This window comes from Amblyomma mixtum, chromosome 5 (assembly GCF_055824585.1).
Source record: "Amblyomma mixtum isolate Tamu chromosome 5, ASM5582458v1, whole genome shotgun sequence".
In the NCBI taxonomy this organism is placed as follows: domain Eukaryota; kingdom Metazoa; phylum Arthropoda; class Arachnida; order Ixodida; family Ixodidae; genus Amblyomma; species Amblyomma mixtum.
The window spans coordinates 53180588-53195436 of NC_143016.1; the positions used below are offsets into that span (position 1 = coordinate 53180588).

Here is a 14849-nt window from a genome sequence, read left to right on the forward strand (position 1 = left end):
ATTGGAGAATTTTGTAGGTGGCAGAATGGATCTGTCCCTTTGCAAAATTCCTGATTGCGCTTTTGGAGTCGCTCATTATGAGTGTGGCAGTAGAAGATGCTATGGCCAGTGCTATGGCCGCCTCTTCCGCTTCAAGAGAGGTGGTTGCCCTTATCGAGGCCGAAGCCTTGTGTTTGAGGTCGTATGTGTGAGCGCCAGCTCATTCCCGCCGACGGAGATCCTTCGCCGGAGGGCGAGCAACCCGAACTTTGAGTCCGAGCAACCCGAGCCGCCCGTGGGAGGAGAGAGTGATGTGAGGAGAGGATGAGGAGGACGAGCGCTCGCGCGGCGCGTGAAGAAGAACAGACTCAGGTGTTGGACACGAAAGAAGCAACACGGCCTCTTGTTAACCCAGTGATCCTTTGTAGCGGAAAGACGAATAAACGTCTTTTGAATTGTTCATTTATCCTAACAATTCAGAAGTGGGATACAGTCAACGTTCGCCCGAACTTACGAAGTTAACCGGCAAGCCCCACCATGCCTGTCACCCGCACCGGAGCATCTTCAACGGATATGGCAAACGAAGATGGCGGACGACCGAGCAACGATGGCGGGAACGACGACGCCGACGACTCAAGTGAAGGCGGATCCGACAACGGGGTGACAAGTGGAAGTTTACCTCCGATACCTCAGTCAACGATCAACGTGGCGGAAATCCTGCAGGCCAGCGTTCAGGCAGCAGTGAGAGAAGCCGTCAACGGAATTGCTTTGCTTCAGACGCAGCAAGCAGCGGCCACACCCATCATCGGCGCGGGAGAGACAGCTCGGTTAGTGCCATCGTTTGATCCAGTGTCATCCAGCTCTCCGACAGTCGACGCTTGGATAAGACGCGTGGACGACTTGGCACAAGTTGTGGGAATCCTGGCTTTACGCCGTCGCCTTTGCGCGGCTGTGCCGGCCGCCCGCGTTGTTTCTCCTCTTTCCCTTGCTCCCGCCTCAGGCGGTGGAGAGGCGGCTGGGTGACTAATCACTGTCATTTAGCCACAGCTCCGCCCCGGCTCCCCAAGGGCCTTTGCCATTGGCGCCTTTTGGCGGGAATCCGGGACCCGTTTTGGCGGCCGCGCATCCCGCGACCGTCCGAGCGGGGCCCAGAGAGAGAGATCCCTCCGAGACAGCGTAAGGTGCGTACGTTACTGTTTGTCCGTGCCGGCCTTTTGCCGTTCGGACCAGTGCTTACTCGAGCTCGCCCGCACGTGTCCTCTGACCTGCAGCGGCTCGAGCCTGTCCAGCGGGGTCCAGCGACCTCCGACAGGCGTACCTTGCGTTGATTGCCCACTCTCTCTCGCAACCGGCCCAACGGTCGACACGAGAGAGAGATCACAGCACTGCCGCGGGGACATTCTCCTGCAGCGGCGTGCCAGCGGCGCGCATTACTCGAGTCGCTTCGTGCGCGCAGCGGAGCCTTGCTCCTCGCGCGCCCCGGGACGGGGTGACGATTGAGTGTGTGTGTACTGCTGAAGGACGACGTGAATAAACGTCTCCTTTGTGAACTTGGAGGCCTATTTCTTTGCGGCGAATCGCTCTCCTCCCAGCGGAGGTTGAGTGCGCCGCATCGGTGTCCCAGTGGTGTGTGGTGACGGCTGATCGGGGCCCTTGGCTCGCGCGAAGCTCGAACCCGCGGTGGGTGGTGGCCTGTGTCCACTTAGGAACCCACAACTGGCGCCCAACGTGCTAAGTCATTGGCGCTTACGCCTTTGATGGCACATTAGCCGAGCAGGTCGCCTTGACGATCACGCTTGCGCACCGTGTCTACCACCCCCAGCGCGGCACTCGGCAGCTACATGTCGGCTCCCTACGGAGTTGTAGCGTCGTTTGATCCGCTGGCTGCTGTTCCTTCGAATAGCCAGACACCGTGGTTGGCCGCGGCCCCCGTTGGGGTTTACGGCGCCACAACCCAAAATGTCGACCACGCGGCTCCCATTGGAGCTGTATCGGAAGCACCCTGCGGTGCATCCGCTGGTCACATGCCTCAGCTGTGCACGCTTTCCGCCCAGTGCGAAAGCAGTTCGTGTCACGCTGCCGCAACCGGCAGTTTCGAACAGCAGCAGCCGTGCCCCGCGAGCAGTCAATTCTGCTCTGGGAACGGCGAGGCGCTGGCCCGGTTCCCTGCGGAAACCGCGCCGCTCATCGAACTAGGAGCCTTGCCTCCCTCGTTCGTGCAGCCCGCCCAAGCCTCCACTGAGGCCGGGGCGCAGGCGCTGCTAGCCAGTGCTGCCCAGATGATCCAGTCGCTGTCAGGGGCTGTTGGGACACTTTTGGCCACGCCGAAGTTGTCTCACCCCGCGGTCAAGTTGCCCATGCCAACATACCGCGGATATGATGACCTACTCAGTGCCCGGGATTTCCTTGAGTCCCTCACCCATTATCAGAGAACTATGGGTCTCACTGAGCAGGTGGTGCTTGCACACATCATCCCCGCAGCGCTGACTGACACGGCAGCTCGGTGGCATCGGCTTTCCGGCCACCGGGCAGCGACTCTCGAGGAGTTCCGTGCAGCATTCCTGCGCGAATTCCTGCCCGCTGACTACGAGCGTAGGATGCGGCGAGAGCTGGAGCTCCGTACTCAGGCTCCGGATGAGTCGCTGCAAGAGTATGTTCGTGCGATGGAAGACCTTTTCTCAATCGCCGAGCCCAGAGCCTCGAACGAGGAGCGTGTCGAAAGGACGATCAGGCAGGCACATCCGACCTTTTCGGCTTACCTGCGCGGCGGCCGATTCCGAGATTTGGAGGAGCTGGCCGCCGAGGCAAAGCGCATTCAAGGCGACATTCTCGCCGCGCGCGCCTATCGTCCGCCACCGCCGGCAAGCGAGGCCCTTGAGCCACGCTGTGCATGGAGAGGGGCCTTGCCCTTACCCAACCGGCGACCACCCGCACAACCTGCCTTTGCAGCTGTTAGCGGGCAAAACGAGGCATGGGAGTTGAGCGAAAGAGCTCTCGATCCCTACTCGTACGGGAGACGGGCAGCCTGCGCTGCACCGTTTTCTGAAGCGCGTGCTGAGGGGCGCCAAGCGCTCCAACGCACAGCGGAGGGGGAAACCCGACTCGGCCGACCCTTTGGTCGTGCAGCGGGCGGACCCAGGCAGGGAGAGGCGCCATTGTCCCGCGACCAAGCTCGCGGCGGTGTGCGCTGCTTCCGCTGCCAAGAGAGGGGCCACTTAGCAAGAGAATGCACCGTAGCCAGGCCTCCTGCGAGGCAGGGAAACGGCGGCGGGGGTCGGTCGTAAAGGGACCACCGGCCCAATCTCTGCTAATTCCCTCTGCGTACAGAGCAAGCTGCCTTGCTAATGCGCACGCGCCGTTTATTCCGGTCACCATTGCTGGCCGCGAATTTTCGGCGTTACTGGATACGGGAGCCAGCGCTTCCTTGTTCGGTGAAGAGGTGTTGTCCCACTTGCAAAAGCACTCTGTGCGCTTGCGGGACTGCCGTACGGCATTCAACCTTGCGAAAGGCGTAGCCCAATCGGCTGGCGCCGCGAGGCTGACTGTCAGGTGGGGAGAGCGGACGAGACGCACGCGTTTCATCCATCTCCCAGGGCTCAGTGTGCCCACGATTCTCGGACGGGACTTTCTCCTGAAAACCGGGATCGTGGTGGACATTGCGAATGGCGGCTATCGCGAAGGACCATTTTCCCAGCTTAAGCCGTTCATTAGCCCACCGGCGTCAGTATCTGCCTGCGCAGTGAAGGCGTTCGGGGAGTGCCACGCTCAGCGGACAGGGCCACGCCCTTGTGTCGAGCGTTCCGTCGTTCAGCCTCCCCATTGGGACCGAGCGGCGCGGCACGACCAGGCACCACATCCGCTGGCCGCCAGTGCGGTAACATTGGATGACACACAGAAGGCTCGTTTGACAGCGCTGTTGCGTCAGTACGATGAGCTCTTCACGGATCAACCTGGCTGTACCACTTTAGTGAGCCACAAAATCCACACTAGAGACGCGCTTCCTTTGAAGTGCAACCCTAGACCTGTCAGCCTTGCGAAAAGGCAGGTGATTGATGGGTTGCTGGATGAGATGCTGTCGGCGGACATTATCCGCCGCTCGTCCAGCGCCTGGGCGTCTCCGGTGGTGTTGGTGCCTAAGAAAGATGGCAGCCACCGTTTGTGTGTGGATTATCGCCGTCTAAATGCGCTGACTCGCAAGGATGCCTATCCGCTACCGACGATCAGCTCAATCGTAGGAAACCTGGGCAGCGCGCGGTACTTTTCCACGCTAGATGCCTCCAAAGGTTACCTACAGGTCCAGATGGCTGACACTGACCGGTCTAAGACCGCGTTCACGTGTCACAGAGGGCTGTTTGAGTTCACTCGTATGCCCTTTGGTCTCTGCAATGGTCCTGCGACTTTTCAGAGGCTCATGGACCGCGTCCTGGGGGAAGCGAAATGGTCCCACGCCATGTGCTACCTGGACGATATCGTGATTTATTCACGAACCTTCGATGAGCACTTAGGCCACATTGCCGACGTGCTCGAGAGGGTACGGGCTGCTGGGATGACTCTGAATCCTGCGAAAGCCCAAATAGCGCGGACCCGGGTTCAGTTACTAGGGTTCACGCTGGGCGAGGGCTCCATTGAGCCTGATGCGGAGAAACTTCGAGCCATACTCGAATTTCCCGCGCCCAAGGACGTACGCGGCCTCCGCCGCTTTCTGGGAATGGCCAATTTTTATCGGTCGTTCATCCCGTCCTGTGCCCGCGTGCAGGCACCCTTGACCAAGCTCTTGGGAAAGACTGCAGCGTGGCGATGGGGGCCCGAGCAAGAGCGATCCTTTCGCCTCCTGTCTAGTGCCATTGCCGAGACAGCGCAGCTCAGGCTACCCGACCTGACCAGACAGTTCGTAGTCCAGACTGACGCGAGCGATCTGGGTTTAGGAGCAGTTCTCCTACAGGAATTCGATGGCGTGCTGCAACCGCTGGCTTTTGCCAGCCGCTCCTTGCTGCCCTCGGAGAGGAATTATTCCGTGACCGAGAAGGAGTGCCTCGCCATCGTGTTTGCACTGCGCAAATTTGACGTCTACCTTGATGGAACGCAATTCGTGGTGCAGACAGACCACAGTGCGCTCAGTTGGCTGATGCGGCTCCGCGAGCCTGCGGGTCGGCTGGCGCGCTGGGCTCTCCTGATACAGCATTACGACTTTTCCGTGCAGTATCGAAAGGGGAGCACAAACGTGGTAGCTGACGCGCTATCCCGTGCCCCACTCGCCAGCGGCGCCTTGACGCCTGTAGGCGGAGGGGGCGAAACAGCGGACGAGCCGCCGGGCGGCAAGGAGGGAGAGCCCGCGAACGGGTTAACCCATTCCGCAAACCAGGCAAGCAGCGCTTCGCAAAGCGGACGAGAGGCAAAGCTCTTCGTGAGCGCCTCGGAGTTGCCGACGCGAACGGAAATTTTGGCTGCAAACCTGAGTGGGGACGAGACCATGCTCCCCTCTGGGATGACTGGAATCGTTTTCAGCCGTAAAGAGCTACTGAAAGCCCAGCAAAATGACCCCTTTTGTCGCGAGGTGAGCGACGGTCTCAGGGAGACGGAGCGCCGCGACGCTACTGGTATTGTAGCGGGCGCAGGGGGGCGGAAGCCAGCGTGTGTCGCGGCGAACCCCGGGGATTCATATTTGCTGGACCATGACGGGCTCGTGCTGAAGTACATAGCCACCGATGACGAGTCCATCGACCCGTTCAAGGTGGTTATCCCCAAAAGTCTAAGAGGCGCACTTTTGCGATTCTCTCATGACGAACCACTGGCCGGTCATCTGAGTGGCTCCAAAGTTTTTGCAAAACTGAGTCAATCGGTGACGTGGCCCGGCATGAAGCGTGACATTTTCCGCTATTGCCGTTCCTGCCATGTCTGTCAAGCGGTGAAGTCACGGGGCGGCAAGCCGCCTGGAATGATGAAACCAATTGACAGTGTGCGTCCGTGGCAGATGGCCACCTGCGATTTGATGGGGCCTTTCCCCAGGAGCAAGCAGGGGTTCATTTACCTGATGGTAGTCGCTGACCACTTTTCCAAATGGGTTGAGTTGTACCCCCTTCGGAAAGTGTCAGCACGAGCGGTGCTGGATAAACTCCAGGAAGTGTTCTGTCGGTTCGGCTTTCCGGAAAGACTGATCACGGACAATGCGTCCTATTTCACCGCTCGGGTGTTCGGTAACACGTGCCGTTCCCTCGGAATCGAGCACTACACCATTTCACCCTACCACCCCCAGTCCAATTTGACCGAGCGAATCAACCGAACGCTCAAGCCAATGCTGGCGGCCTTTGCCGAGTGTCAAAAGGATTGGGCAGACCATTTGAGCGAGTTCGCGTTCGCCATTCGAACAGCTGAGAATCGCTCAACTGGTTTCTCTCCCGCCTTCCTCAATTTCGGGAGGGAGCTGGCGAATCCGATGTCAAACGTCGTGCAGAGCCAGCTCGGGGATGAGCAGACGCGGGCAGACTGCTCTGCTTATGCGTCGACGCTTCGGGACCGGCTTGGTCGGGCTCTCAACAGAGCAAGGCAGAGTTTGGCGGCAGCCAGAGCCCAACAGAAGGCTCAATATGACCGCAAGCACCGCCGCCTGACTTTTCAGGTGGGTGATCTTGTCCTGAAGCGCAACCACGTTCTTAGCGATGCGAGCAAGGGGTTCTCAGCCTCGCTCGCTCCTAAGTGGCTTGGTCCGTACCGAGTGGTCAGAGTCTGGTCGCCACTCGCGTACCTGCTGGAGGATTCCCTTACGGGGAAAACCAGCCGTGCCCACATCGCAGATCTGAAGGCCTACGCGTCACGGTCTGACGAGCTTGCGCCGGTACCCATTGGTATCAAAGGCAAGCGCAAAGGCACAACTGGTGCTGCGGAACGCAAGCGTACGGAGCACCGGTACAATCTGAGGCGACGGTCACCGGTGTGATTAATGCCGGACGGCGGACTTTTTCCGCAACCGAAGGCACGCAGCCTCAGCTAGCTGGCGAGCTTTCTCGTCAGGCCCTACCTAGGCGAAGCACGGAGTGTTATTTTTTTTTTTGTTTTTGCAGCATGCTCAGTTCCAGCCTTGTGTGTTTATCTATTTATTTATTTGTTTTGTTTGAGTCAGCTTCTAGCCACTTTCGTTTCCCCGCTTGTACATCTGTTTTCGTTCTAACGTACCGAGATGTTACATAGGCAAACTTCAGCCCGCTCGTGCTTGCTGTTATCTTCTAGAAGGAATAGATTGGATTAGGTGTCGTTTGTACAGCGCGCCTTTTCTCATTTCCGGCCCGACTGTGGGTGGTTGGCTCGTTAAGGAGCCGTGTGTCGCGGTGCGAGTTTTGTGCGGCCCGTATGGAGGGGAAGTTGGCGGGGCGTTTGGGACGATGGGGGGGCGGAAAGTGCACCCTTTGACCCTCGCCGCGGCGCCTCTGGACGCTTCTGATGGGGGGGGGGGGGGGGGGGGGGGGGGGTCGTTGTCGCCGACCAGCGTCCGCGCACGTGCCGGCGTATGCGTGTTTGTGGCGTGGCTGTGGCTGTGTGCGCGCGTAACCATGAGCCAAGGCGACGCCTGTGAGTTGTGCCGCTGTGCTTCTGCGTGAGCGCGAGGATGAGAAGGACCCCTCGCAGTGGCCAAGGTTACACACCAGGACGCCGCCGAACATCTGCGCCCGTTTAAGCCGGCGTGAAGGGGGTGCACTAACTCTCTTGTGCCCGAACGTGATGTCGTGTCCAAGGGCGCGAGGTCAGTGCTCTGCCACGGCCCCGTCGTCATCAACGCACCCTACATCAACGGAAAGAAGACCGCCATCAGTCGTCGGCCCTCCCAACGCGTTCAACTTGAAGTCTGCGAGCGGTGAGTCGCCGACCGGCCCATTGGGCCGCGCCATCGAACTTTGAGGCTGGCATCCACCTGTAACACAGCTGTACAGTGGTATTCACATCTCCTTGTGTACCGTGTATATAATCTGCAGGCTGCTTTGATTTACTGAAGCATATGCCCGTGTTTGTTTGTTTGCCTTGTTTTCCTTTGTTTTTGTTGTTTTTTCTTACGTTGTTGTGGCTGGAACTGAAGTGTATCTAGTTTTTTTGTGTATTCATTTCTTTATTTTGGAACTGAAGTGTAGCTTATTTTTTTGTGTATTGATTTCTTTATTTTGGCCGCGTGCTTTGCCGATGGGTAGGAGGGCATTTAAGGAGAGGGGGATGTGGGAATCCTGGCTTTACGCCGTCGCCTTTGCGCGGCTGTGCCGGCCGCCCGCGTTGTTTCTCCTCTTTCCCTTGCTCCCGCCTCAGGCGGTGGAGAGGCGGCTGGGTGACTAATCACTGTCATTTAGCCACAGCTCCGCCCCGGCTCCCCAAGGGCCTTTGCCATTGGCGCCTTTTGGCGGGAATCCGGGACCCGTTTTGGCGGCCGCGCATCCCGCGACCGTCCGAGCGGGGCCCAGAGAGAGAGATCCCTCCGAGACAGCGTAAGGTGCGTACGTTACTGTTTGTCCGTGCCGGCCTTTTGCCGTTCGGACCAGTGCTTACTCGAGCTCGCCCGCACGTGTCCTCTGACCTGCAGCGGCTCGAGCCTGTCCAGCGGGGTCCAGCGACCTCCGACAGGCGTACCTTGCGTTGATTGCCCACTCTCTCTCGCAACCGGCCCAACGGTCGACACGAGAGAGAGATCACAGCACTGCCGCGGGGACATTCTCCTGCAGCGGCGTGCCAGCGGCGCGCATTACTCGAGTCGCTTCGTGCGCGCAGCGGAGCCTTGCTCCTCGCGCGCCCCGGGACGGGGTGACGATTGAGTGTGTGTGTACTGCTGAAGGACGACGTGAATAAACGTCTCCTTTGTGAACTTGGAGGCCTATTTCTTTGCGGCGAATCGCTCTCCTCCCAGCGGAGGTTGAGTGCGCCGCATCGGTGTCCCAGTGGTGTGTGGTGACGGCTGATCGGGGCCCTTGGCTCGCGCGAAGCTCGAACCCGCGGTGGGTGGTGGCCTGTGTCCACTTAGGAACCCACAAAGTCTACCATTGGTCCGACCGGCTGATATCTGGAAACGCACTCTCGAGGTTGGAAGGGCCTGCAAAGACATGGTATGACTCCCTCTCTTCCGTCAACAAAACATGGCCGGAATGGAAAGAAGAAATTAAGCGCGCCTTCCCCACGACAGCGGGATTCCAACGACTCCATCGGGAAATGCAGGAGCGACGACAAAAGCGCGGTGAGCCCATCGAGTGTTATTACTACGACAAGCTCTCGAAAGCTCGCCGTTGCAACCTCACAGATGAAGCTTGCATTGAATACCTCATCACGGGGCTATACGATGACGACGTGATTAGAGCAGTGAGCGTACGCACGTACGAGTCCCCGGAAGACCTTCTTCACTGCCTGAAACGCCTCGAAGAAAGATTGGGAAACACTGCCTCCAAAAGTTCAAAATCAAGTGGTCCCCCGAACTACTCTCGTTTCCCCGCATATGCCAACGCCCATGGCAACAAAAGCGAAGCAATGGCGTCGGCCTTGAACACTACCGACCACAAGAACCTTTCTCCAAAGGCGAGGAGGAAGCCGCCATGGAATGAAAGAGGAGAGCCCCTCTGCTTCAACTGCAGCGAGTACGGTCACGTGTCCCTCAATTGCCCGGCCCCACAGCGAAAGGCGAGATGCAACGCCTGCGGACGAGTGGGCCACGGAGAAAAAGACTGCAGGGCAAAAACGGAGAGAGGAGCGCGCGTCGCTCAGAACGTGTTGGGCTTTGACCTCCGAGCCGCTGAAGAGGCGAACGAAAAGTACTTTATGATGGCGAAAGCGAACGGCTGCGACATACGAGCATACGTCGATCTCGGTAGCCAATGCGTAACTCTGCGGAAGGAGGATGCCAACCGAATCGGAGTCGCTTACACGAAGTTGACAAAGCCGTTCACTATCGGGGGCTACGGGTGCGGACATGTGACACCGTGTGGGGAAACGAACATCACCCTCACGGTCGACTTCACTTCACTTCACTTTATTCACCTTAAAGACCCCCTTCAGGGGGTATTACATAAGGGGTGGGTTAATATATTCAACAATAATAAATACATGTCATTGCACTATGATACAAGTGGTTACAGCGGATAAGAATGAAGATGGGCACGTGATGGCGGCAACATCGGCGGGGAGGGCATTCCAGTCCACAATGGTGCGGGGAAAAAAGGAACCTGAAAAAGTTGCAGTGCGCGATAGAGGCCGGGCGATCTGAAACGGGTGTGCAGTGCGGTGAGATATGCGGGTCGGATGAGAAATGTAAGGCGTTTGATTCAGAGTGCTATGGAAAAATTTGTGGAGCAAACACATGCAGGCGACGCGACGGCGAGTTTCAAGGCTTTCGAGACCGGAATTATTCTTTAGAGATGAAACGCTGATTGTATATGAATATGCAGAATGAACGAAGCGAATGGCGCGGTTTTGAACAGATTCGAGGGCATTTGTTAGGTATATTTGGTGTGGATTCCAGATGGGACTGGCGTACTCGAGTTTAGGTCTAATAAGGGTTTTGTAAGCTAGAAGTTTCACGTGTTGTGGTGCATGACGAAGATGACGTTTTAGGAATCCTAGAGATCTGTTAGCAGATGATATGATTGTAGTAATGTGTGTTCGCCAAGAAAGATCGCTACAGAGTGTTACACCGAGGTACTTGAACGATTGGACGCTTTCTATAGATGAGTTGGCAGCTGTATAGGGGAAAATAAGGGGGTTGCGTTGACGGTGAAATGAGACGAGTTTGCATTTTTTAGCGTTTAGTGTCATTAGCCAGAGGTCACACCATTCATGGACGCGGTTGAGGTCATTTTGGAGAACCACTTGATCAGAAATGTTAGTAACGGTACGATAAATTACACAGTCGTCGGCGAATATGCGGATGTTACACGATACTTGTGGCGCCAGATCGTTAATATATATTAAGAATAAAAGCGGGCCGAGCACAGATCCCTGCGGAACGCCGGATGTTATAGGGAGAGTGCTTGAGTTGTGATTGTTAATAGAAACAAACTGAGAACGGTTAGCTAGGAATTCTTTAATCCAGTCTAGAATATTAGGGTGCAAATTTAAAAAGGATAGTTTAAGTAATAGGCGTTGGTGTGGTACCTTGTCAAAAGCCTTCGCGAAATCTAAAAATAATGCATCGGTCTGTAGGTTACGGTCAAGATTAGCATGCAGATCAAAAGTGAAGATTGCCAATTGGGTCTCGCAGGAGAGTCCCCTACGAAACCCGTGCTGAGCTGGATGAAAAAAGTTGTTAGAATCGAGGAAGTTTATGACATGGGAATAGATGACATGTTCCATGATTTTGCAAGGCACACTGGTTAAGGAGATGGGGCGGTAATTCAGTGGAGAGTCCTTTAGACCTGATTTGTGGACCGGAATGACCCTCCCAACCTTCCAGTCATCCGGTAGCATTCCTGCTGAAAGCGATTGCGAATACAATAAGGAAAGGTATATAGCTGAAATGTGTTTGGTGTTTTTCAGTATTTTGGAGTTGATTTCGTCCACTCCAGCAGCTGATGAAAGTTTTATTCTGTCAATATGGTTAGTTATGCCTTGCACTGTGATGTCAAGGGGTGGCATTGTTGGTAGTGTTACAGTAGACGGAGTGGGTAGTGATGAGTTTGTTTCGTCTGTGAAGACGGTCGCAAAAGCACGGTTAAATATTTCAGCACCTTCATCATCATTGGCTTCCTCACCCGCGGCGTTTCTAATGGGTGTGTTGCATGTTGCTTGGGGGTTTATTATTTCCCAAAACCTCTTGGGGTTATTGGTTAGGATTTTTGGCAGATCTTTTTGAAAAAAGGCACGTTTGGCGGATCGAACTGCAGCATAATATGTTTCTTCAGCTGTATAGTAGCGTTCCCATGCGTCGGCACTTCGATTCCATTTCGCAGTATTATAAAGTCGTTTTTTTTTCCTTTCTAATCTTTTAAGATCGTGTGAGAACCACGGTTTTTGGCGGTTTGCACGAAAGCTGATACAGGGAATGAATTTGTGTGATAGTTCGTTTATCTTGTTTTTGAAGACTGACCAGTTATCAATGAGAGTCCGGTGATGGAATACTGATTGAAAACAAGGCAGAAAAGCTTCTAGTGCGCTGTTGATTGCTTCGTAGTTTCCTTTATCGTATAAGCGGATGGTTTTCGTGAACGTTTGGCGGGAGGTGGGGGAAAACTTGAACGTGGCATGAATAACCTTATGATCACTGACTTCGCGCAGGTATGTAATTGATGATAAGCTTTCAGGGTCGTTGGTGAGTATTAAATCTAGGATGTTTGAAGATTCGTGCGTAACGCGAGTCGGTTCGAGCACCATTTGCCTCAAGTTAAAATTTAAACAAACATTTACAAAATCTCTAGCTTCAGAGTTACCTGCTGTTAGTGGGCCTACATTTTGCCAATCTATACTCGGGAAGTTAAAGTCTCCAAAGAGAACAACTTGTGCAGTGGGGTATTTCTTTGTAATTTGGTCTAGGGAATCGTTTAGTTTAGGAGCGAATAACGGGTTGGTGTTAGGGGCCCTGTAGCACACGCCAAGCAGAACGGTTTCCGGTGAAGCGCTGCATTTTATCCATAATATTTCTAGATCTGAAGTTATGTTAACAAGGGAACACGAAATTTGGTTGTTAATAGCAATAAGAACACCTCCTCCGCGTTTGCCCTGACGATCTTTACGATAAACGGTAAAATTCGGTAAGTCATCTAAAACTTCATTATCACTGACGTCGCTTGATAGCCACGTTTCCGTTAGGATTAATATGTTGCTGCCAGAAGATAAAAGGAGATTAGACAAGGCCTCGCGCTTTGGAAGGAAACTGCGTGCATTAGTGTAGATTATAGAAAAGGAAAGATTAACTCGACAGTTAGTCGGCGGCTGCTTGCGCGCTTTCCGACGGCGAAAAGATTCCTATGGGATTTCTTTGACTGTCTGCGTAGCTTGGTCAAAAATATACCGTTTCGGCCCCATGTGCAGCGTTTTGTAACGGAGGGAAAATGGTGCAGACTTGGTCCTAGCAAAGGCCACAAGGTGTTTTCGTGCGTTTCGAACTGGTAGAGAAAAATCTTCGCCAATGCTGAAACCAGTGTCTTTAAGCTTAGTGCCTTTCGAGAGTATGATCTCTTTTGTTTTGTATGACGACAGCTTCACTATTATTGGCCTTTTGCGGTCATTGGTGTGGCGGCCGAGGCGGTGTGCGCGCTCTATTTCTTTAGGTTCTATCACTACGTTGAGGGTGTCAAGGCAGTGTTGAATGATTGTTTTTTCTGATTGGTCATAAGACTCTTTTTCATTTGGGTCCGGAAGGCCGTAGAATACCAGGTTGTCTCTTCTCGAGCGATTCTCGAGATCGTCCAGACGCGTGTTCAAATCAAAAAGCTGCTCTGTCGTACTATCAGCGTTTGCTTGAAGTGTTTGCACTTCGGCTCGAAGGGTGGTAAGGCACTCGCATTGGGTTTCGAGGTCAGCAATCCGTTTGCTTAGGGCAGATATTGATTTATCAGTTGCTACCAGTTGACTTTTAAGGCCCTGCACTTCAGTGATAAGTTGTAACTGTCCGGAAGACAGCTTTTGTAATTCAGTCATAATATCATCAAGATTAAGTGGTCCCGGATTCGTTTCAACGTCGCCCGACAGTAGTAGTAGAGCGCGAACGACATTTACACATTCAACAGCAAGTTCAAGGCAACACTGCGGGCTCGGCAGCTGTACCAGGCAATAGTTGCTAGTTTTCTTAGCGAAAAGGGAATCACCCACCTGCATAGCGAAGGTAAGCGGATTAGCGGCCCGTGCAGTGGCACAGCCGCAGAGCCCACAGTGTGCCGAAGGTGGGTGTCGCTCTTTTATAGATGACGTGTATGATGCTGTCGGTGACGATGGTGACGCCGATGCAGCCTCGTTGGTCCGGCATACGAGAGGTGGCGCTGCCAGGGATTCCGTAATGTTGATGGCGGCCAGTTGCAAGGTACACAGTTCATCTTGTTGATGTTGTGTCCGGTTGTCAGCTGCGTAGCCGGGTGTCCCGATCGTCAATATCGGCAGGAGAGCAAAAGTGACGACTTGAGCAAGGACCTGCATAGCGAAGGTAAGCGGATTAGCGGCCCGTGCAGTGGCACAGCCGCAGAGCCCACAGTGTGCCGAAGGTGGGTGTCGCTCTTTTATAGATGACGTGTATGATGCTGTCGGTGACGATGGTGACGCCGATGCAGCCTCGTTGGTCCGGCATACGAGAGGTGGCGCTGCCAGGGATTCCGTAATGTTGATGGCGGCCAGTTGCAAGGTACACAGTTCATCTTGTTGATGTTGTGTCCGGTTGTCAGCTGCGTAGCCGGGTGTCCCGATCGTCAATATCGGCAGGAGAGCAAAAGTGACGACTTGAGCAAGGACCTGCATAGCGAAGGTAAGCGGATTAGCGGCCCGTGCAGTGGCACAGCCGCAGAGCCCACAGTGTGCCGAAGGTGGGTGTCGCTCTTTTATAGATGACGTGTATGATGCTGTCGGTGACGATGGTGACGCCGATGCAGCCTCGTTGGTCCGGCATACGAGAGGTGGCGCTGCCAGGGATTCCGTAATGTTGATGGCGGCCAGTTGCAAGGTACACAGTTCATCTTGTTGATGTTGTGTCCGGTTGTCAGCTGCGTAGCCGGGTGTCCCGATCGTCAATATCGGCAGGAGAGCAAAAGTGACGACTTGAGCAAGGACCTGCATAGCGAAGGTAAGCGGATTAGCGGCCCGTGCAGTGGCACAGCCGCAGAGCCCAAGCTACAGCGGACGTTCCTGTGCTGGTCGTGCCGGACGCGTCACAGTCCATACCCCTACTTGTGGGCCAACCTTTCACCGAGCAACCACACATCACGATTGTGAGG

At 55.0% G+C, this 14849-nt stretch overlaps 2 protein-coding genes across 2 annotated transcripts in view; both read right to left on the reverse strand.

The window, feature by feature from the left end:
• The window catches only part of nemy (cytochrome b561 family member no extended memory), a 164201-nt gene that overhangs the window by 72909 nt on the left and 76443 nt on the right, over positions 1-14849 (reverse strand). The gene's annotated exons all lie outside the window — the stretch shown is intronic.
• Positions 11618-14722, reverse strand: LOC149342175 (uncharacterized). Its single transcript, XM_089544432.1, has one exon. It carries the CDS (start codon positions 14689-14691, stop codon positions 12895-12897), a length of 1797 nt encoding a protein of 598 aa, XP_089400558.1. The 5' UTR covers positions 14692-14722; the 3' UTR covers positions 11618-12894.